The sequence below is a fragment of the Salminus brasiliensis genome, chromosome 8 (assembly GCF_030463535.1).
Source record: "Salminus brasiliensis chromosome 8, fSalBra1.hap2, whole genome shotgun sequence".
NCBI lineage: Eukaryota > Metazoa > Chordata > Actinopteri > Characiformes > Bryconidae > Salminus > Salminus brasiliensis.
Window position 1 is genome coordinate 10,416,912 of NC_132885.1, and position 24,170 is coordinate 10,441,081.

A 24,170-nucleotide genomic window follows, 5' to 3' on the forward strand; every position below is an offset into this window, starting at 1 on the left:
TCATCAGCCTCTCTCTGATTCTACTACTATGTTTGCCCTCAGCGCTCACTGATAACTGCACTCAGTCCGTGGATTTACTCTCAGGCACCACAGCACTGATCAATAATGTGATTATGTTCACTTCTCAGTCAGCATGAGGTCAAGTAAACTTGGCACTCGTTCCACACTAAAAGTGAATGAGGCTTAGTAAAAAAAAAAAAAGTGCTTTCCTACCAACGGACGCTTCATCCTCGTTTCCCTCTCGAAATTAGAAACAGCTGCTCAGGTACGTTGGACCTGAATTGGATTTTCATTTATTTATGCTTCTACTTTGGTCACAGAATACTGCCTTTGTGGCTGAGGGAGTTTATTTGAACATGTGCAGCGGTCCCCACTTCAAACCCGGATCAAGCTAACCACTTAATTTGGTTCCTCTCCCAGGAACCTTGGGGTATTGCTTTTTCTTCCTCTGTGATAAATGGCTGTTTGTTGTCCAAGCCCTACTTTGGCTCATGTGATATGTGTTCACTGACCTCGGTCGTAACACGGGGCGCCCGTCCCTGATCGCGTTCGCCAGGTTCTCCAGGTGCTGCTTCCGATGCATTAAAAATGTGGCATGTTCCAGAAGCTTAAGCTGAGAAAAATGATGGTACCTGGAGAACGAGAGCTGCTCGGATTCTAGTTTATGACCCCACGTCCAGTGCAGAAGCTGCTCTAAGTTTCTAAAAGTTTCTTTATTGAGGTTCTGAGCCCTCCTCGTGCAGCTGTAATTGTGGTGATGTAGGGTCATGCTGAAAGCAAGCGATGCTTTATCTTGCAACACCTAAATTACTGGCAGTGAGTGCTGTGCGACCATGTATAGAGCTAAAGAAACGGTGGGAAACCTTCTACTTCTTAGACATGTATGTTTTTATAGTCTCACATTAATTTCCCTGCATTGCCCAACCAATGCTATTGCTTTTCATGGGCCTTTGTGTCACCAGGGCTAAGGAAACAGAACCATGTTTGGTTTTGATAAACATCCATTCTGATTGATACTGAAAAACATGCACCTTTAGTCTAGCCAAGATTCGGGGGTCCATAGAGGTAATATGTGTATTTCAACTTTCGTGAACTGCCTTACATGGCTCCGATTAAGCCTTTGGACACGGTTCTTGTAAACTCTGCCATGTGCCATGAAATACCATTATTATAGCATAATAAATTTGGAGCGCTTTTCTTGATCTAATCACGACTGCTTTGTTTCACAAAACACCACTGTTAAGTGTTTTCCTTTTTTCAGGCCTGAGGCTGCTGTTGCAGAGTATGAAATTACTCTGTAGTGAAGATCTACATCTAGACTGAAGAAGTAGGCTCTAGCAGAAGTTCTCCTACAGTGGCGTGAACTGGGTTTTGATGTGTTTTCTTTGAAATCAGGTTGACGTTCTTGCACCAGTCCCTACTTAACTTGTGTTTGGTTGAGTGACTTTTTGGGCTGACCGCTCTGGCCTGGTTTACTGTAGTCAAGGCTTATTTTTTGTTCTCCCTTTAACCCGTTCGCCACTCTCCTGATCCGGTCTGGGGGTGTGTTAACTCTCCGGCTCCAAAGGGATGGACATACCAACCAAATCTCCCCATTACTGCTCCTGATGGACTGTGAAAAGGGCAGGATTTTCCTGCAGACTTCTAGATGACTGAGTAATTTCCTCCCAAGGATCCGCTCCCTCTGAAGGAAAATGCACCTCAAATACACGTGGGATCAGAGGGAGAAAGGAGAAAGGGATAGAGAGAGAAATTGGAATGCCCGGAGAGCACTTCTTTACTAAATGAAAAGCAGGTGACTGTTCCGCATGAGCCCGGTGGATGGAGAGGTCACATTCCATTCTTCCCTCCCCTGCATGGAGGGCAAATGGAGCGATGATGGCCCCAGACCCATCCCCTCTAACAGTTGTGCAGAAAGTTCCTGGGATATTTTATTAGAAGGTTCTTGAGTGTGGCAAAAAGCGATGGTATAGAACAACCGCAATCAGTGCCCTAAAGATCCATTAAGTGGACAAGTGTTTAAAAATCATCAGCTGAAACTCCTTAAATGCTAGATGTAGGCCTACACTTCAGGTATTGCCCAATAACTGCATTGTACTTGTAAATAACATCAGTTTCATAGGCCCTAAAATAGAGCCCTGTGGGACTCCACAAAACAAGATATACTACTACCAAATTATTAATTGCAGTTTTGCATTAAGAAGAGTATTACTAAAAGAAATATTAACATAGGGTTCAAAAGATTGAGGAATCAAACTGTACCATGTGTTTGCCACAAAGAGCATTGTTCATAGCCTTTAGGAGCAATGTATGAAGTTAAATGTTTTTTTATTGACAACTATACTGCTGAGTATGCCTTTGTACAGTGTCTAATCACTAATATAAGTCTTTAAAAATGGTCAGCTGAAAGGTTCTTAAACTCCTTAAACACTAGATGTAGGCCTACACTTCAGGTATTACCCAATAACTGCATTGCACTTGTAATTAACATTAGTTTCATAGGCCCTAAAATAGAGCCCTGTGGGACTCCACAAAACAAGATATACTTCTACCAAATTATTCATCGTTTTGCATTAAGAAGAGTATTACTAAAAGAAATATTAACCTAGGGTTCAAAGGATTGAGGAATCAAACTGTACCATGTGTTTGCCCCAAAGAACATTGTTCATAGCCTTTAGGAGCAATGTATGAAGTTAAATATGTTTTTTTATTGACAGCTATGCTGCTGAGTATGGCTTTGTACAGTGTCTAATCACTAATGTTCTGTGAATGTTGATTGTATAGTAACAAATCTTTAATGTTGACATTGTAGAGCAGTGGTTATACTATACTATTATATTAGAAGTACTTTCATTTTCTACATAATTGAAGCACATCAAGTGTCCAGTACATATCACCGAAGAAACAGAAATACTATTATTAAATACTAATACTACATTTTTTGGAATACAATCTCAAAACATTAACTTATAACACAGGGCCTTGTCCAGAGGGTATTCCTGCCTTGTGCCTAATGATTCTGGCTCTGCTCAGGAAGAAGCAGATAAGAAGATGGATGGAGGCATAATATAAACTTACATTAAACGTTAAGCACAATTGCACAACTCCTCCTAGAAATGTAGCATTTTGTGGTTTTGTAGGGAGAGCTATGCTATACTGTGTAGCCCAGAACACATGAAGCATTGTCACTGAAGCCTAAAGAAACATTTGGGCCAATACTGGACCATTGCACATACTGTATGATTTGACACCACTCTATTACACTTACCCTGGGACTCTCTCTTTACTATATGGTAGGAGGCGATTTGTCTGGGAAGTGGGCCTAATGTCTTTTTTTTTCTATCCAGGGAATAAATTCTACTCTCACCCCAACACATTCGCATGCTTCATGTTCAGTCCCTCTGGTTGTTTCCCTCTTAATGTGTCTGGTCTAGTGAATAACCTATAGCACCGGCACTTAAATGTGGACCAACTGCACCATTCTCAGGGTGGGAAGCAGTGTGCGTAGGGGCTTTATGGGAGACACCAGGCGAGCTGCTCTTCTCTTATTTCTTGGCTGGTTTCTGGAGGATATATGTATGCCTGGCTTGCTGCTGCAGTGTGTGAATGATAGAGTGAGAGCTTTGCCTGACGGAGGATTAAGGAGTGTGCAGGCTGCAGTGTGGTGGAGCCCTGAGTGATGGAAGTTCTTGGAATGAGGATGGAATGAAGAATAACGCAGGGAATGTTGCTGTGGTGTGCTACAAGTGGTCTGGGCAAGTAAAGAGTATTGCAAAGGAAGAATATAGGTGTTAAAACCCAGGCTTATAATAAAACGTATTATAGTAAAAGGTATCTGTAACTCGCTCTTGTTGCTCCTAAAGTAATTTATTTGACTTGTAAATTCAGCTGGGTATCACTGTTGTTGTCTCCGCTGTGTACATATAAATCATTATGACAAGGCATTGTCAGAGTATCATGAAGACCAATGTCTTGGTGTAGTATGGCCAGATGTTGGCAAGTCTTTTGCAACATGACAATATGTCCTGATATCCTGAGTCAGGGTTGCATAAACAATGAGAAAACTAAATATGGCACAATACTACTTCTTATTTTATGCCAATACTGATGTTGAAGTACTGAGTATCGGTCAAATTTAATGTAGTCCTGAAAATGGTTTTAGTCTGTTTAGTTTATACATAGGAATATGAGTCCCTGAGAGACTGTCAATTTATGCATACATGGATTGTATTTTCCAAATGACTACATAAATATTACATTTTCTTAACTTTCTAAACCCATATATATATATATACTTCACCCTCAATGCTGCATTACTCATATCAATAACATCATCTTCATAGGCCCTAAAATAGAACCATGTGGGACTACATGAAATATGCTAACTGTTACCAAATAATTCATTGTAGTTTGCATGAACAGAATTAATTACAGAAAAATAAACCTAGGGTTCATTGCCCATGTCCATGCTCTTCACTCCTCCCTCTTCATAGCCTCACAATAGTAGATTATGCAATGACTGGGCACAGTTTTCATTATTTCTTTATTCCAATTTGCGTCTTTCCAAGTACTGTGAGAATATCGAGAAGTGAACCATGTATTGTGAATGGAATCCAACTGTGTATCATAACACTCTTAAAGTTAACTAATCATAAAGATAAATGTAGAGTTCATTGGGACCATACGGAATGTGGTGTGGGGGGAATATGGTCAGCACCTAGGCTACACTGATGGAGTTGGGGGGGTCATGGGGGAATTTGCGGTGATGTAGCAGTGGGGCAGTAGGTGGTCTATAGAGTGCATGTGTAGAATAAACACATTCATCATAATAAATCTTCTGCTTCACTCTTCTTGCCTGAGTTCCAATATTCTAAATGTTTGGGCTATGTTGAGTCCCTGGACTGTTTGGACTAGGCCAGATAGCAGCTAATTAGATTCAGATGGAGGGTGAGCTATTTTCTTTAGGCTCTTTGTTTTGCTTTTGTCTGAAATACTCATTGTATAGCCTATGTTTGACTGGGGTTATGTGCTGTTTCGTGGAGCAGAAGGTGCCTGTGCATTGGCCTTGGTTTAAAAAACTGAAGCAGTGGCTTGTAGAAGGTGTACAGAATTGCTCTACCTATGTTCCTGCTCAAGTATACATTCCTAGATGTCTGTAGTGTACTGTTACACCCGTCTCACTTTTAGATGAGTCGGCAGAATTGCGGATACCGGCTTCTGTGACAGAAGATATGAATCTGAGCTATACTGGCGAATGGATAGCAGCTTTCCTCTACAGCCTCAGGGTGGGACTGATGTAAATCCACAGAAATGAGCAACAACATATGTATGGCATATGATCATACACATGCACACATGTTTCCTGTTTGGTATTGCTTAATAGAGTTTTTGATCTGTCAGGGTTTTGAAAGCCTTTAGAGCTCTGGTGCACTCTTCAACTTGGAGTTAATTAGTCTGAATAACTGCCTGATGTATTCAATTGTTTTCAGATTGAGTTCACTAAATCTTCTGAATATGTGGATATGTATATTCATACTTGGACCGGGAGTGCAGAAATCTTTTATAGGACAGTCAGCACTACGGTCATGATTACTTTATTAAATTTGATTAATAAATGACCCTAATAAGTGACCCTTTCTCAAAAAGTTGCGAATTATGGTTTTGGACTACAAGAAAAGCCTGATAAACACACCTAAATATTTTCTGGGTTTGACACTTTAAGTCCTTAAAAGAAAAGTATTTTTGACAAGTAAAGTGTGTTTGGCTCTGATTAGCTGAGGGTCCTGAGTGGTGCAGCTGTCCACAGCCTGGTGTCAAGAGACAGGCAGAAATCACATGATTTAAACTGCGAAAGTTACAAAGCAACCAGGTTAATTTAATTACCTCAACCTAAACATGAACTTAACCCACTAAACCTAAACCTCAATCTAACCTAATCACAGGCTAAACGTAACCTAACCCTTACCCTAACCCTTACTGTAACCCTAATCCTAAACTTAATCATAGTCAAATGTGAAGTTCTTACAGTTTCTGCAGGAGTTTCCATCCGTTAATTCCTTTTGTAGGAGCTCCATTAAGCATGTGTTCACACACCCAGTGCTGGTAGCATAATGTGATGGAGGGGACCTGTCTGGTGGGCTGACGATTGGCAATTATGAAATTGGGTAGAATATCTGATCTAAAAATCGGATTATTCGATTAGTTGTGAAAATAGCATCAAAATCTGTAGATCACTTGATTCCTAATTGCTGGTACATATGAGCAAGGAAATACTGCGCTTGTGTTTGAGAGAGAGAGAGAGAGAGCAAAATGAGAGAGAGAGAGAGAGAGAGAATGAGTGACAACCCTGAACAGCGCTCAATGGTGTTCTTAGATTTCTCCCCTTTCACACACTCTCTCACTAGCATCATTTTATTCAGTTCCCTCGCAAATCAATCGATTATCACCCCTGAGTGCTTCCCCAATAGTTTTCCCATCTCCTCTGGAGTGAATTAACCCCCCATGGGTTCAGGGCCCAAGATCCCATTTCAGAAACTTCATGTGGGGGCTTCCTCCTCATTAGAGAAAGAGAGCGAGAGGGAGATGGAGAGAGAGTGAGAAGAAGAGGAACAGAGGAAAAAGAGGAACAGAGCGAAAAAGAACGCAGAGAAGAGGTCAGACGTGGTCAGACTCCTCAATGTGTCCGAGTGGATGAGGGGTCGGAGAGGGTGGAAGGAGAGGGATGGTGGGGCCAAAGGTCAGGTGGCCCTGCTGGGTAACGGTTTGTGTCTGAAAGAATAGTGGTCTTGTGAAAGAAAACAGAGCGTTTGTGAGGGAGGTGGTTGTTTTCTGAGAGAGGCCAGATCTTCTCAGGCCAGACTGAGGTTCAGGTCTGTGGAAAAGGAGGCTATTTGCTGGGGGTCATGGGTGTCTTTGAGACTCTGTGTGTGGATTATGGGTGGTTAATAGGAATTGGGGGCAGATCATTTGAGGGAGTCAAGCCGCACCCCTCCCCTCTTTACTGCCCAGTGCCACACCTCCCTTTTCAGCAGATGGATCAAGGCACAATGTGCCATTACTACCAGACTCCTGCAATATGGAATATGGTGGGACAGCATATGTAGAGCTCGGGGGTCTGCTGGTACAGAAAAGTGTATAAACGCTCTGCTGGTTTGGGAGAGAGAGAGAGAGAGAGAGAGTCCTTAGAACAGGGATCAACCAGTGTGGACCTGGCCTGTGCAACATGTACCCACAAATAATTTACACGACAAACGTGTTGAGGTGTTTTATGCTCAGTTCTCTGGACACCTGTCTGTCTGCAAGTGTCCTTACCTCTGTTGCATTACTAGATGGTGACGGCTGTTTGAGATGTCACACATTACTTGGCTGCAACCGTCACTGCAATTGTCCTGTTTTATTTTATTCCCTGTTATGTTTGATCAGCCAGTGCTTTCTAATGAACTGGGCCAGATTGAGTTTGGCCTTCCTGGCCAGAGTCCAGATTTCTTCATGAGTAACGAGTGTTTCTGCAGCCTGGGCCTGGTTTCCCAAAAGAGAGCCTGAAGGATAGTGGATGATCGGAAGCTGAAACACGAAGCAGATATAGCAGAAGATGCTTTTTATCTGGATCAAATATATATATATATATACCAACACAAACTGAGCAGCAATATATGAGCTTCTGTCTCTTACTTTACATCTACAAGCTGGGTCAACTAGGTATGGGGTGTCTAATAGAGAGTGGACAGTGAGTGGAGACAGTGTTTAAAAACTCCAGCAGCACATGCACAACACAAGCACAACACACACTAACACACTCACCACCACCATGTCAGTCAGTGTCACTGGAGTGCTAAGAATGACCCACCACCCACATAATAGCTGCTCTGTGGTGGTCCTGTGGGGTTCTGGGCATTGAAGAACAGGGTGAAAGGAGACTGACAGATTATGCAGAGAAACAAATGGACTACAGTCTTGAATTATAGAACTACAAAGTCCTCCTCCTATGGTCAGTGGAGCTGATATAATGGGCTTATACTTTTGTATAGGTAATTCTATTCTGCAGTGACCTAAGCCTCACTATATGCATTTTAGTGCATGCACATTTTGACTAGACAAAGTCTATGTAAAGTTGTTTAGGTTTTCATCAAAGCGAGGCGTGAGCTCACTACACACTGGCTTGAGGGCACAAAATAGTCAAAATGCATGTTACTATGTGACCGAACTCTCAGTATTTTGTGGCACTTTGTGACGTGTATGTGTGCATGTGTGCTTTTGAGGCTTCACATTTATCAGGGCTAGCATATTTGTGTGGTGCAAGTTTGTGCGTTTTGGGTGTTTGGGATTTATGAGGGATTCTGTGTGAATGCACACAGAAAAAAGGGGTTTACAGTTTATGAGTACAGATTTGAGTGAGAGTGTTTCTGTGGCCTTTTGGTTTCCCAAAAGTATGAGTGGGGGAAAGTAAACCTGGTAACCTGGTCTATGAAGCAGTGATGCTAAAGCAACCATGCCTCATCTCTATACTGTAACTTATGACAATGCCATTGGGAGCTCTCTCTCTCTCTCTCTCTCTCTCTCTCTGTGTCTCTCTCTGTCTGGGCAGAAGGAAAACAGTTTGACTAGGTGACTGTATGCAGCAGGAATGTGTGTGAGTTGGGGAAATGGCCCTATCATTGCTGGAAGCTGATCTGCTGTTAGGCCCCATCCTGAATGAGGGGCTGCACCTCGATAGCCTTAAAGCAGCCACTCTAGGCTTTTAAATTCTACAGTTTAACTTTGCTCTGGGCAAAGTCTGGTCTCAGCAGCTTGTGAGTTTACAGACTCTGAGCTAAAAGCATTTTTACAACCTTCTCACTGTGTCTTGGCCTACCCTTGTGTCTTTAAGGAGGTTTACAGTACAGACCAAGCTCAAGGGGCGTCCCAATCAAATGTTTGCCCCTAATCTGACTTCTTTAATATTGAACATCTGATGTTTGTATTTTCACATAAAATATGTCTGTAATAAGGAACTTATGGGGACAAGAAGATAAAGGACTCTTAGGGCTGCAGGCTACCTTGCGCCAGATACCACCAGAGCCAGTAATACTCCTTAACATCTTTATTGCATTATTGTACTTTATAAACCCAGACCGCAAACCTGTAATGGTGGCATGTGGCTTAAACCTATGCCAAGAAACATGATAATTGTTTATTTTCAGCTCAACTTTTGTCACTCATGTTGCTAGCCTTGTTAAATTATATATTAGGGATGTCCTCGTCAAGGTTCTTTGCTCCCCAATCCAATACAGATACCCTAATGCAGACAGCCCCACAACTTGGGTAAGACATGATGTTAATCGCTAGCAAATGCTATCAAAACCACTGTGCTTTTAGTGAACAGTTTCTATAATCATACAGTCTAATCTGATTAATTTGGTTTGTAAATAACTGTAAAAGTTTTAACATTTAAATAAATGTTTTAAACTTTATAGTTCCCAAGTTTATATAAGAGTCACTTGATTGGATTGGGACATCCCTATTATATATCACATAGATTTTAGCTAGAACAGATGGACTTTGTGAAGAGTTAGTTAGCTGATGATAAATGATAAATTCACTGTATAATGTTGAGAGTTTTATTACATTAAATCTTTATGATTACAGTGTATCTGTATTACTCACTTTGCTTATCTGCAGTACAGTGCAGGTGTCCCTCTGCTGGTGTGGAGCAGAGCCTCACCTTTTTAGCTGGTCGCAGTAGTCTTTCTATGCTTCCTTTTTGGGACTCTGTCCAGACTCTGTCCAGAACACAGCACGCAGGCTCTAATCTGACATTGATCCCAATATACTTTTCAGTTTTTTAATCAGATTTTCAATTAAACTTTTGAATGTTTGAAAAGTCTCGCTTATCTAGTAGCATTTTCAGTCTGTGTGTAGTGTGCCATACTGTTGTTTTTTTGGACTTTCTAACAATAACCATCCCACAATGGGTAGAATAGCCCTAATAAAGGATCCGAATTTGATCAGGCTTAATATAGCCAATACAGATCCATTAAAATGCCTGAAGCCTCAGATACCGTTCTCCTAGATCAGATCAGGACTTTGTCACCTTCCAGAGAACAGTTCCTGCCTTAAGTCACTGCACCGCTGCTTAAAGGTGTGTTTTTGATAAATCTCACTCGGTCAGGCCCCTAAACACGTGCACGCTCTCAACCCTGCTCCATCCCCTCTGCGTGAGAGACCACTCCCCTCTCCAGCTCTCCTCGTGTACGAGGGATCGCTCTCCTTCCCTCCGTGTGTGAGTGCTGCTCTTGGCTCTGTGCCCAGCCTGTGTCTTGCTGTGCTGCAGGGACAAGATGGATAGAAAAAAGTGTCCCTGAAGAAAACAGCCCCCACTTTATGTGATGTGTGTGAATGAGAGAGAAAGAGAGAGAGAGAGAGAGAGAGAGAGAGAGAGAGAGAGAGAGAGAGAGAGAAAGAGAGGTTTTCATTAGTTAAATAGGGTTAAGGGAAAGGAGCCGGCCCACAGGGCACAAGCTCACTTCACTTCTAAGACGTGCACATCAGACACACATGCGTCAGGGTTGCCTGGTGTGTTGCTCACTAGTTCTACAGTCTTTCCTCTTACACTGCTGACAATAAAAGTACTGTATTTTTATGGGCTTATGACATATACACAGCTAATAAATGAGATCATCATATCAAATAAATTATAATAATTAAAATAGAAAAATGAATTATCATTATTATCATACCTACTTTATATCACCCTCTATGTCTCAGTAGCTCTCCAAAAACAGATTGCTGTCTGTAGGTCCATCAGGAAATTTCTTTGCCCCCGAGTTCAAAGCAAAAGTCATCAAAAGGGTTGCCAGGTGGCCTTACAGCAGCTTCATGTGCTGATACACACACATACACACACACACACCTGCCTGGAATCATTGTTATTCTATGGTTACCACATCTGAGAGCAGCCACGGAGGAATTGGGAAGGGTGATAAAGTGCACTTTGGGGGTTGGCACACTGCTCCGCTACATTACGGAGGTGAGCATGACAGGACAGAGCTGACGGCTCTGACTTTGCCTCTGTACCCCTCAGCCTGTGAGGTGGGAGGCAGCTGGCTTCATCCTGGCCTTTGATAGACAGACATGTTCCAGACATCCTGTGTCTGGACGCTACTGCCCTCCCCTGTGCACACTAATGGCGCTGTTGAATGAAGGGTGTCACATTTTGAGCGAAACATTTTGAAATGCTTGATTTTCACCTTCTTATAGATTAAATCATCAATGATAGGCTCTTCTGATTTGATTCATCTGGTGGATAATGTTGTTAAGTAAGATAAAATAAAGAAGCTAAACTATCTAAAAATAATAAAACAGTGGTACAATAATAATACTAAAATAATAATACAAATAATAACTAAAAAAGTAGTCAAATCAGAGGTCAGTCCAATGAAATCTAAAGAGCTATCCACATTAAATTGAACATTCACACAGAATTGAATCAGAAAATTGAATCATTACATCCCTAGCATGAACACCGCTCCAGTGGAGGTCCGGGGGGTACCTGTTTGTATTCACTCCCCACCCCACGTCATGCTGTTTCTGGGGTGAGGGGCTGCTTTGTGTGGCTGTGTGCACAAGGAAGGCTGAATGGACCACAGCTCTAAGTTCCCAGGGGCTTAGCATCTCAGCGTGTCGCTGTGTATACATTCCACCCGACCATGGGGGCCGTCGGGCACCCTGTTTCGGGGCTCGGCCTTTGTGCCAGTTTTTGGGGTGCGGGACGGGCTGGCTGAATGGCTGGCAGTGTTGGGAGCTGAACTCAGCGTGGGTGAAGCATTTCCCCTTTTGCTCTTAAGCAAAGCTGTGGGTTAGCCGAGCCAGGCCTCCCTGCTGTTCGGCAGCTCTCCTAGAGCCCGGGCTGCTCTGCAACCTCACACACACACACACACACAAACGGGCATAATGCTGGCATTGTCTTAATAACCGGAAACAATTAGAGTAACGGAGGAGCCCGGCTGCATTGTTTGGCTGATATGTTTATGTAGATGTTTGGGGATAAACAAAGAGGCCAGGCTTGTAACAGTCAATGGCTGAGCTTGTTTATGTTTTTGTGGATCTCATACAGATGATTAAAACCTCACAAAAGCAGGTTTTCTACTTGTGTGGCTGCTGCCAGTGTCTCCGGTCACTGGAACTGCTCATTGGAACATTGCATGCCATGTGCAGGTCTGCTCCTCTTTATTGAAAAAAAAAAATGCCTGCACATGCATATGGTATACAATAGGAGAGCAGCCTTTCTGTGGCTGTTCTTTTTTCCCTCTGTCTGTTTCTCTCTGTCTTTCTTTCTGTCTTTCTTTTAGGGCTCAGCCTGTTGTGTCTGCGTGAATGAAAGAACACAAGGGGCCTGTTTTCCAGAGGCCCCGTCTTTCGGACAGGAGATGCAGACACAGATTGAGACATTTTCCTGTCTTTCTCTCTCTCCTTCACTCTCCCGCTCTCTTTTGGAAATCTTTTGGATGTTGTTGTTGTTACTGTTTATTGTATTTCTTTTTTTTCATTCTCCATTTACATATTCACCAATTTGACCAATGTATGGATATGACAATAAAGTAGCTCTGATTCTGCCTTTGTGCAAGGATTGCTTAGGGGAGAGTGAGGTACAACCGAGCTAGGGATGCACTGTGTATATGAGAGTCATACTGGTGTCTACAGAGACGGTCGATCTGATCCAATTCTCTCATTTTAATGATTGTAATCGTCATCAGGTAATACTGTAAAAAGACCACAAAATCAGACCACAATTTCTATATTGCTGCATCCCCAACACCATGAATAAACATTGTAAATGCTTTATTATGAGGATATTCAATCTGTGAACAATTCAGCCAAAAGCAAATGAAGTGCAAAAGTAATCTCAACTTAGAGTTAACTAACAGACTGAGGCCAAACATGATACTGCATATGTTCATTGAATACAGCGACCTTTCCAGCCTCGAAATATAAAACTACGTATCCCTATGGAGGGATATTGACTTCTCACATTGTCTTTATTAGATGACTTGTATGTGACAGTATGATCAAACTAACCCTGTACTGTAAGGCTGTACTTCTGAGTGACTAGCTCTTGGTGCTAGTATAAATATATTAGCTGTCAGGCTAAAACTTTGAATTTGCAAAATGGGAAATTTTTTTATTGCATTTCTATTGGTCCATTCATTATAAAATTTTGAAATAATATGAAGAACAACTGCCAGATTCAAATATGTTAAAAAAGGTGGAAAAAAATGAAGATACATGTTTTTGCAGGACAGTATTGATTGTGCAGGACAATTATAAATGCTTCAAAATTATATTTGGTTGCAGATACCTGTACTGTAATACATATAATGTAGGTGTCTAATTTTCTAACTAAAAACAAACACCTTCTGTACAGGATACAAACGGGTATGTGTCATTTATTTCTTACTTAAATATGGTGTTAGTGTGGCAGAATATGTTAAATTGAGCAAATAATCAATAAATGCAATTTATGCAATTTCTATTGCAATATTAAAAATATAGGAATTTTTACAGAAGGTCATGGGTCTTACATGGTCTACAATGCATTTTGCATATCCACATTTGGAGTAAAATGAATGATATTAGACAGAGAATCTGCCCCTGGTAGATATGTATGGTATATATGAACAATTCAAATGTATGTTTTTGCATCAGATGCTGATATTTCTGTATTGCTGAATCAGAACTATGGCACACACTCCGCTGGGGCACCGGCGATCAGCCTTCCCATTGCAACCACATGAACTGCCTTGCTAGGTGGCCAAGGGGGCGGGCAGAAGCCACTATGCTTTTCATCAGCAGGGTGAGATTAAATGTGTTCCAGACTTGGCCTCCGGGGTGGGGAATTCACCTTTGCCTCAGCAGTTTACGCTACGCATGCCAGCCTTTCCCTCCGGGACATAGGCGAGTTCCCCCTCATTTATTTATGTTTATGCTGTGGAAACAGAATCTTATAATGGCTCATTGTTGTAATCAGACATAGGGTAAAAACAGCACCCAGCCTCCTGGCATAACGTGTGAGGCTGAGGGTGTTTACATGTGTGTGTGTGTGTGTGTGCAGTGGGCTGGTAGGAGACACTCTGAAGTTGTGCTTGGAGGGTGGGTGGGTCAAGCACTGTCTGGCATGCTCTTTTCTCATACTTTAACCCACCGGCTCCCAATCCTGGTTCTGGAGGAGCCCCTGCTCTGCACATTCTAGTGATTTCCCACTAGACTTTGCTTGATTATTAGCAGATTAGCTGGATCAGGTCCTCCAGGTCCTTTAACCTGCAGCTCCAGCATGACACTTGTTACATCTGTGCTCCTGCTTTCTTTAGTCTGATCTTATAAACTGGTCCTAGTGGATGCTGCAAGTCCTGTTCGCTTCCACACATACACATGGCCGCACCCACGCAGAGGCAGGTGACAGGTGCAGATTCATGGAATGTCTAGCAGTGGAATAATAAAAGTGGTATTGATGTCGCCTTGGCTGCATCCTCTGTGGAGTGGGCCATCTCCGGCCACAGGCCCTGCGGAGCTGCATTAATTGTTTTAGGCTGACTAGATCAGGCTAATCACATTAGAGTAGGGTCAAGGCCCAGCCCGGGGACGTGCTGAAAGGGAGACAGTGTTAGTGCTGCCACAAAGCTGTCAGAATCACATATAGTGTATTTAGGTGAGGAGTGGAAATGAGTGAAATCTCTCTTACTATCTGTCTTTATCTTTTATGTCAGTGAATAAAAGAGGGCTTGCAATTTACAGTTAAAGCTACATAATGTAGCAATTTTACCTTTAAATAAAAAGCTTGAAAATCATGTTGATGGTACGCTGACTGACTGTCATTGTCATTCTGGGCCGAAACGCTGCTACTTTAATGTGGATCTTTACTGGTGGAGCTGCACGAGACTCATTAGACACCAGAGGGCTTTGTGCTGGGGTGGATCAGTCTCGGAAGCCCATGAGAACCAGACATTGTCATTTCTTACTCAAACCTGTGTCTCAGACTGTTAATCTGCATGTGTACTTACCATGAGCCATACAGTTAATACTACACACACACACACACACAGTTCATAGAGGTTGAGGTTCTGTTGGAACACTTTAGGCCTGTATGAGGGCAGACGTCTCAGCCTTGCTGCTCTAGGGTTTCCACATGCTGTGATGAGCTGGTAATTGGCTGGAGTGATGCGGCAGGTCTGGGAATTCTCTCAATGTGCGCCAGGGCACTGTCCCCATCTGAGAAAACCCCTGTGATTTTCCACACTGTGTGCAGAGGCCGTCTACGTACTAGCCGCAGGACAAGTTACAGCCTTGGGGAAAACCGTATTAATGTTTTTTTTTTAAAAAACCATTGCGGAGATGTGGAGATGTGATGATGACTGTGGAAATGAGGAAGCTAATAATGAAACGTTTACAAGGAAACTCAAGTATTGGGCATCCTTCATGGTCAGTTCCTAGTAACACCGCTTATGGCAAAGTATCACAGCTTGTTAGCACTTTTTGAGCAGAAAAGAGTCTGGACTTTAAGGCTTTTTGTAAAACCTATTTTTGCCTTCACATTTTTTGCAGATGGTGTGATGTTTGGTACCAGAATTTGCTGGTATTCAATTAAATCCATTCTTACCTTTAACAGTAAACTGTTCCCCATGCCACGGTCTGTCCATAGCAGGATCAGTCTAGTCCTGTGCTTTTGGACAGGATTTTTTTTTCTCCAAACATACTTTTGCTTATTGCAGCTGAATGTTTTAACTTCACCTGTCCACAGAACTTCTTTCCAGATAATCATGCTTATTTAAATGTCTTTTGGAAACAAATGTTGCTTAATTTGTGTATAAAGGACAATTTTGTGTTTTTATTATTTTTCTGATGACTCTTTCATGAAGGTCACAGTTGTTGCTGCACGGTAGAACAGTGCACCACAGCTCCAGGGTCTGATAAATCTTCCTGAACTTCTTTTGCAGTCAAACAGAGCCTTTGGTTTGCCATTCTAGCCAAACTACTAGCAGTTCTTACAGAAAGTATCCAGTTCTTTTGGACCTCAACTTGACCTTCACCATTCCTGTTAGCTACCATTTCCTAATTACGTTATGAACTGTGGAAATGGATACCGGAAAACATTGTGCTATCTTCAGTTAGCCTTATCTTGGGAATCCTGGGATTTGTGGGAATCAATTTCGCTAACCATGACTGCTGATTAACGGGACAAGGTTTGAGGAGTCTGGCCTTTCCTAAGGATTTTTGTGAACAAGCTATAGATCTAACAAGCTAAGCATCATAGACCTTGGTTCAAACTGCTTGGGGTTCCCAAACTTTTGCATGGTGCTCCTTTTTCTTTTTTACTCTAAAATTGTACCAAATACAAAAACTGCTTGTTTAAAATGCTGACAGTGTTATACCTTCTGGAGATCAGCGCATTGTCAGTGTGCTTAATAATTCACAGTAACAGAAATTGTGAGCAGGGGTGCTCAGTGGGCCTAGTGGTGGGCAGTGGTGGGCAGTGGTGGCTCAGCGGTTAGAGCGCCGGGTTATGGATAACAGGGTTGTAGGTTTGATTCCCGGGCTTGGCAAGCTGCCACTGTTGGGCCCTTGAGCAAGGCCCTTTACCCTCTCTACTCCCCGGGTGCTGGAGTTGGCTACCGCTCTGGGTGTGTGTACTCACTGCACCTAGTTCACTAGTGTGTGAGTGTGTGTTCACTACCACAGATGGGTTAAATGCGGAGGACACATTTCGCTGTGCAGTGTACACTATACAGTGACAAATACGGGCACTTTTGCCAGTGTGAGTGTATGACAATAGTGATAGTAATGATGATGATTGATAAGAGTCTGTAATTCAGGTAAATACTGGCAGAATGAAATGTTTTTCTCTCAGTCTTTCTAAAGTCTTTCTTGGCGAGTCTCTGTGTTCAATTTGCTTGTGACTCCTTTCAGAAGAAATCTAGCTTGCTTGTTTACATTTGCTTGGTGTCCTCTCCGTGGTGCCAACGCGACTGTTTACATGACAGCGTTTCACTGTTCTTTGTCTACTCTGTGCGGTGGTGCGGTCGCAGACGTTTACTAGACGAAGCCAAACTCAAAATGGAAAGCAGCTGAGCAAATACTCAGAGGAAGTGATGTCACCAGGTCTGAGTCACCATAGACATTAGTCAGGAGAGCCATGGGACGAGCTGAACACAAAGAGGGGAACATGATCCCTATTTCCTCAATACTGGCACCATCCAGAAAAACATGAATGCAGTTTAGAAGGAGAAACACTAAGATGTGATCTTAGGAGGAGAGGCCTCCTATAGAGGGTTCATTGAGGGAGGCCCAGCAGACTGTCAGATCAAAATCTACTCCCAAGGCTTACATAGCACACCTGCAGACGGGTCCTGAGTCCCGTTCCAGAGCTGTCTCGTTCTTGGATGGCCTTCCTTTCCCCCCTTCATGCCCGCTGAGGGAAAGGAAACAGAGGGAGGGGGGTGTACCTGGATACAGCTGTGCTAGACTCAAATAAAACGTTTTCAGGAACAGTCTGACCTTTGGAGAAAAAAAAAAGCTTGCTGTGGCCATTGCAGACAGTGTTTATATGCCAGAGTTAAGTGCAGTAATTTAAATTCACAAATATTATTAATATAGATATTAATACATGGATATATTAATATTATATATGTATAATTAATTACTAAATATATTCAACATTTTGATTCTTTCATTTGGTATTTGAGTAAACTGTACACTGTGATATACAGTTAAAAAATAGTACACTGAATATAAAAAAAACATTGACCAAACATACGAATACTGTGATGGCTAGACGACTGGGTCTAAGCATCTCCAAAACATCAGGCAGGTCTTGTGTTTTTTTTTTCTGGTACGCAGTGGTCAGTACTTACCAAAAGTTGCCCAAGGAAGGACAGCCAGTGACCTAGCGACAGGGTCATGGACACTTAAGGTTCATTGATGCAATCCATGGAGGCCCCACCTCCATGACTTAAAGGATCTGCTGCTCAGAAGTCCTGTGGAGGCCATGCCTGAATTGGTCAGATCTGTTGTGGTGGCACAATAAGGACAATAACTCATCCCATAGCTATCAGATGGAACCCCATCACCCCAGAGAACACAGGTACACTGCCTTATAGCCTCAAGCTGCAAGACTATACGCTCCTCTAAATGATGCATAGTATTGTGGATAGTGGCAATGGGTGGACCATGACCCCTTAATACAGAAAGGCTTGTTACACACAGCGTGTATTACTCAGTAATTACAGGGACCTCTGCACAAACTGGAGGGGCTAATCTTTGGTAATAGGAGTTTGTAATAACACGCCAGTGGGCCAAAGGCTGTTAAAGGGGTTCATGTAACTAATTTCACCAAAACATGAAAGTTAAGTCACTAAATAATTGTGACTATCAGGCTAATATTCTGACAGACTAATCAGTCAGTCAGAATACATATTCCTAAGGATAATGGCTATTGTACCTACAGTGAAGGAAACTAGTTTGAGGTCTGAGCTGGTGAGTTAGCAGTGGATAGTGCTGACTCATGCTGTGGTCAGTAGACCTAACGAAATCTAAACAGATATGATGATCCAGCGGTGCTCTGCAGCTGCTGCTCAGCGTGTGCTAACTCTGTCCCAATCCTTTCTCAGTCTGGATCATGCCAGACCTGTCAGGACTGTCTCCAGAGATTTCAGTGCTCTTTGGCGTGAGATGGAAATGGCTGGATCTGGCTGAGCTGATTCCAAGAATTGTCTGTAGTTATGTTGTTTGATGAAGGGAAAACCCTTGTGTGGCTCTGACTTCATTTTAGGAACCTTCAATCTGGATTAGCACATAGACTTGGAGCTCTTACTCTTCAAAGAGCCTGAAAACTAAACTCATGTCTGTTTTATTCAATTTTATTTTGGAGGCTTATGTAGTACGTTCTTTGCAAAATCAGCAATATATGATCTCCAGACTACCAAACTATTGTGTGAAACCTGTGTTAAGAGTAGAATTAGAATCGGATTAGGATTAGGGTCATTTTCTCGGTTTAGATTGATGTAGATAAGTGTTGAAGCGAGCATTGTATACCAGTCAGTCAACCACCAATTGAGTAGGTGCTCCTTGTGCTGCCACAACATATCTGACCATTTGAGGCATGGCCTCCACAAGACCTCTTAAGGCGTCCTGTGGTATTTGGCACAGAGATGTTAGCAGCAGCTCCCTTAGCAGCAAGTCCTTTAAGTTGTGTGGTGAGGCCTCAATGGATGGCCTCAGTGAGCCTTAGTTACTCATGACCCTGTCGTCTTTTCACCAGTTGTCTTTTCTTGGATCACTTTAAATAGGTACTCACGACTGCATACCAGAAAAACCCCACAAGACCTGCCTGATGTTTTGGAGATGCTCTGACCCTGGTCCATTTTTCCTGCTTTTAACACATCACCTTCAAGAGCTGCTTAATATATCCACCCCTTCAGTCACTGTAGATGAAGATAATCAGTGTTTTTCACTTCACTTTCAATGGTACTAATGTTATGGCTGGTCAGTGTAAGCTGTGTATGGGAAAAGTCAAGCTAATACATTTTTAGCTGATCATAATTTAAAGACAAGCAGAGCATCTGCATATCTTCTATGTTGGACCAAAAAAACAAATGACCACTTTTCAAATGTATGTATTTTATTTAAATGTAATTAAGACAAAAATCCACTCATTTGGTGAAATAACTCTGCTGTATTGTGTTCTTTTCTGTAGCCCGAAGAGTTCGAGGCCGTCCACTCCCACACCTTCCGGGTGAAGACATTTAAGAAGAGCAAGCACTGTGGTGTGTGCAAGCAGACGGTCAGCAAAGAGGGGCTCATCTGCAGAGGTCAGTCCTGGACAAAAGGCCTGAGGGAGTTGGGGGGGACTACTGCCTGTCTGAATTCTTGATAAGTGGTAATGGAAGAAGGTCATGATCCGGATGAGAAGCTCTGGTCATTAACCTGATTAAAGCCCACAAACGAGAGCTTTGTCTTAAGACGGAGCGCTGAAGGATGGGAGCAGCAGCAGGTCAGAGAGAGCAGCTGGAGAGGAGCTCCATGCAGGTGTGAGCTGAGACACAGGGTACAGAAAACAGAGTCAATTTCAAAAACAGCCAGAGTGGACAATATTGACAAAGTCAGCAGCGCTGGGTCTGAAATAATGTCAGTGTGGATCGCGGATAGAACTGTGAATGATGGAGGATGCAGGAAGTGGAAATATATAGTTACATGAATTGATTATCTGGAATTATATACAGTTTAATTCATTATATAAATCATATTTAATTGCAGTCCACATTAGCCATTTTGCAACTGTCAGGATTCATAACAAATGTCTGCATAAGACGTAACTTGGGCTACAATGGCTGTTTTTTTGCTTGTTAAGCATGCATGGGGAACTGCTCATAGCTCAGAAGTGTGTAAACCCATGAGTGGGTTTTCATGGCTCTCCACAAGTGGTGATTAGCACATATACTGGCATATGCTAAACGTTCCTTCCAGCTTTAGCCTAATTTGGTGGTGCAGATGCCATTGTGATTATATAGCACCTGAAGTACAGCCAAAGCAATGGAAAGGCAGTCATAGGCTTGTGGTTCTGGACTATTTGAGCTCTGACAGTGGAAATGTGACCATTGTGGTTGACTTTGCTACCCTCTAATCTGTCCCTGTGGATTCCTGCTGGGAACTTGAGGCCTGTTTGTCATCATCAAGGCATAAGAGCTCTCAGGGTGAATACAGATATACAGCAATTAGCCATAACGTTAAAATTAATGTGAATTGCTTTTATTATCTCATTAAAGTGGTACCTGCCAAGGGTTGGGATGAACAAGTTAGGCAGCAAGTGAACACTTCTTTGGTAGTGAACTGGGTTGGTACAGGGAAATGGGAAAGTGACAAGATCTGAGTGACTTTGACAAGGTCCAAATTATGATGGCTAGACAGAGGGTCAGAGCATCTACAAAACAGCAGGCTGGTCTTGTGGGGCTTTTCTGGTATGCAGTGATCAGTACCTACCAAAACCGCTCGGTGGATAGACAATCAGTGACCCAGAGACAGGGTTATGGGTGCCCAAGGCTTTTTGATGGGTATAGGGAGTGAAGGCTAGGCTTTAGGCAAGTAGTATTTCAGAAAGAGCTACTGTAACACAAATTTCTATGAGGTTAAGGCTGGCTATGTTTTGTGGAGTCCATGCCTCGGCAGGTCAGAGCCATGTTAGAGAAAGGAAGAGAGAGAGTGGTTAATTTTACAGATTAAGGAAGACAATGCTTCTTCTTACTTTCTTGTATTTGCACAGAAATGTGATTTGTGAACTTTGAGAGCTATCAGAGCTTTCTTGACATTCAACCTAAAGCCAGCCCCCCCTCTCTTGTAAGTGGAGCTAGGAATGAGAAATGATAGAGTTAAAATGGAGGAAACTAGGTGGTGGAGAATTGTGAAGACTTGTCAAAGACATAAGAGCAAGGTAGAGATGGTTTTTATAGAATATTAGATTGGGAGGAGGGGCTTTAAACATGATACTCCTCACAAATTTCCTTATGAACTTAATAAAACAGTAGATATCCTTTAAATACAGTATTTCAGTTACTTTGCTGACATTTGATGATGTTCATAGACAAAAAGCTCAAATTTGCTGGTGTTTGACACAATCTGTGGTATTTGTTTTGATGAATGCAATCCTTTTGTAATTGGATTAGTTATTTGGATTATTCAGTATAGAACTCCATAGACCTTTTAATAAATGCAACACTTCCCTTTAGCATGTGAAAAGTAGCTGCCTTCTTCTTCTGTTCACAAATGGTAACAGATGTAAAGCTTCCCTGAATAAAAACTATTCATTTTGCTTAAATATTTGTCATCGAAAACGTCATTGGAAACGTCTGGTGGGTCTGATATGACCAGTCCGGGTCCCATGTGGGTCTGTGTTTGGCCTGGCAGTAAAGTAAAGGAAAGAGCAGACCCCCCCACACACCCACCATCCCTGTCTGGCATGAGCTGTACACCGTACACACAGCCTGAGCTAACAGCATGTCACCCCTGCCCTCAGCTCTGTTGTCTCAGGAGGCCTGCGTGGAAAAGGCGTCATTACACCCCGTCTTCCTCAGGAAAACAGCCATTCTGCGGCCAGACACACAGAAGGCCAGAGGTTCCTGCAAAATCTGCTTACTCGCATGTCGTAAAACGTGACATGGGTGTCTATACCTGAGCTGTTTTCAGTGTGATCGCTATCTCTGTATCTTTTTGTCATTTCTATTTAATCCGCTGTTGTGAAAGTTCTACAGTGTTCTAAGACAAACAGCACTGTTATGAAATGCTGTCCCCCCAATGCCAAGTGTTAGGAAAGCAGCAGGGCTGCGAGAGACACGAGGTGTATCAAGCACAGTTAGCTTCAAACAGACAGCCTGCACCCTGCGCATCAAAACATCCTGCTGTGCAGCGTGTGTTCGGAGCTATCTCAGTTCACCACCTCTTTATCAACACTCCATGTCTCCGCTGTGTGATGAGGGAGGCACAAGCAGCAGGGCAGAAACCGTTCTCACCTCGTGGCTCTTTTCTCTATGTCTAATACAAATACAAGAGATATAGAAATTGACTCTATTTTCCTCCCAATTTGAAAGGCTAATTACCCAATCCCAGTTCATGTGTACTCCCCCTGTCACTAGCAATGCCCCCATCTCTAGGAGGATGGAGACTAGCAAATGTGCCAGCCATTGCCTCTTTTTGAACAGCCACTGATGCAGTGTTGCTAGGCAGCCAGCGCGCTCTGAGAAAAGCATGTCTCCCCGGCTCCGATACACCAGCTTACATACACCTGTTCTGACCAACTTTACACTAGGAGTGGTGTGAGGAGGAAGTGCCATCAACCTAACCCTGAGAGAGCAAGGCCTGTTGTGCTTTCTCTGACTACGGCTGCTGATGGCAAGCAGCATGATCCTGGATTCCACCGTTTGGAGCCCCAGGAAAAATCTTCTTAACCCTTTAATGGAAGTTAGTGTCGGAGCATTTCTATTGGTCCATTCATCATAAAGTTTGGACACAATGTAAAGAACTACAACCGGATTCATGTTATGTCGAAAAGTTAAAAACAGCAAAAATGGAGATACAAGGCAACAGCAGCGATAAGTCATTTATAGCAGTTTTGAAGAATCTACCGCTAGGGATGCATTTTGTCTGCATGTCACCTAATATTGCAATAAATGGAGTTCGAATGGCTCAGCAGTCAGATGCGCAAACACTATGGACCAGGGACCAGAGTCCAAGAGAGCACAACTGGCTGCTCCAGGTGGGTAGATGGCGCTCTCTCCCCTCTTCACTCTTTAGAAATGTTGAACGGTACAAGCATCTTTTAGCTGGTGTGGTGGAGCTGGAGACCCTGGCTACCTGGCAATGCTGCATCAGTACCAGTTCGACAAGAACTGCTGGGAGCTGGCCTGGGAGCATTGCTAGTGCTAAGGGGAGTTACGAATGTTGTGGGGTACATATGTTGAGTATTGAGAAATTGTCTTTAGATACCATGAAATAATCTATCATATTCCACCGCTAGATTTAATCAGTGTAAGCTACTTGTTACTTCTGGCTCAAAACATTAAAGAAGCTTACTTCTGACACTGAACATTTCTTGGCTGATCAACTACATTTGGGCTAAAGGGAAACCTATGCATTGAACCGATTGTTTAGGCTTACTTATTACATTAGCTAATGATCTGAACTGGATTTGCTGGCTGAGGTTAGCAAAATCCAGCACACAGATCAACAGGGCCTTGCCTTTAAGCATTCTGATTAGCATAATCAGCATTATCTGTCTTAATTGGATCCCATTTAAAAATTGTGTAGAGGAAGGTAATGATTTTCCATCACATCCAGCAAATCTGTTACTGTCACATGTAGGCTACAGCCCATCAGCGTGGCATGGGTCCACTGAGATCCCTGAGTAGAGCTGGTTAGCACTAGCTGTGCATGGCACTCAGAGCTGTCTGCTTTAACTCTGCTTTAAATGGGAAGCAGCTGCTATCCCTGTTCAATATCCTCCAAGGCCTAACCTCAATCAATCACGGCTGTGTGGAGGACAACTGCATCAAGACGTTCTCTAATGAAAGCTCCCCCACAGGGTGACTGCTGCCTGTGCTGTGGGAGATGTAGAGGAAGTAGGGGGTAGTTTAAGGGTCTCTTTGGGACTCCTGGGT

General features: G+C 42.8%; 1 protein-coding gene across 11 annotated transcripts in view; it reads left to right on the forward strand.

Moving 5' to 3' along the window:
* The window catches only part of tns1b (tensin 1b), a 212,577-nt gene that overhangs the window by 32,880 nt on the left and 155,527 nt on the right, over positions 1 to 24,170 (forward strand). For all 11 annotated transcript variants that reach the window (XM_072685580.1, XM_072685579.1, XM_072685576.1 and 8 more), the window contains exon 2: positions 19,721 to 19,835. In XM_072685580.1, coding sequence (XP_072541681.1) covers positions 19,721 to 19,835 — 115 coding nt within the window. The remainder of the gene's footprint in view (positions 1 to 19,720; positions 19,836 to 24,170) is intronic.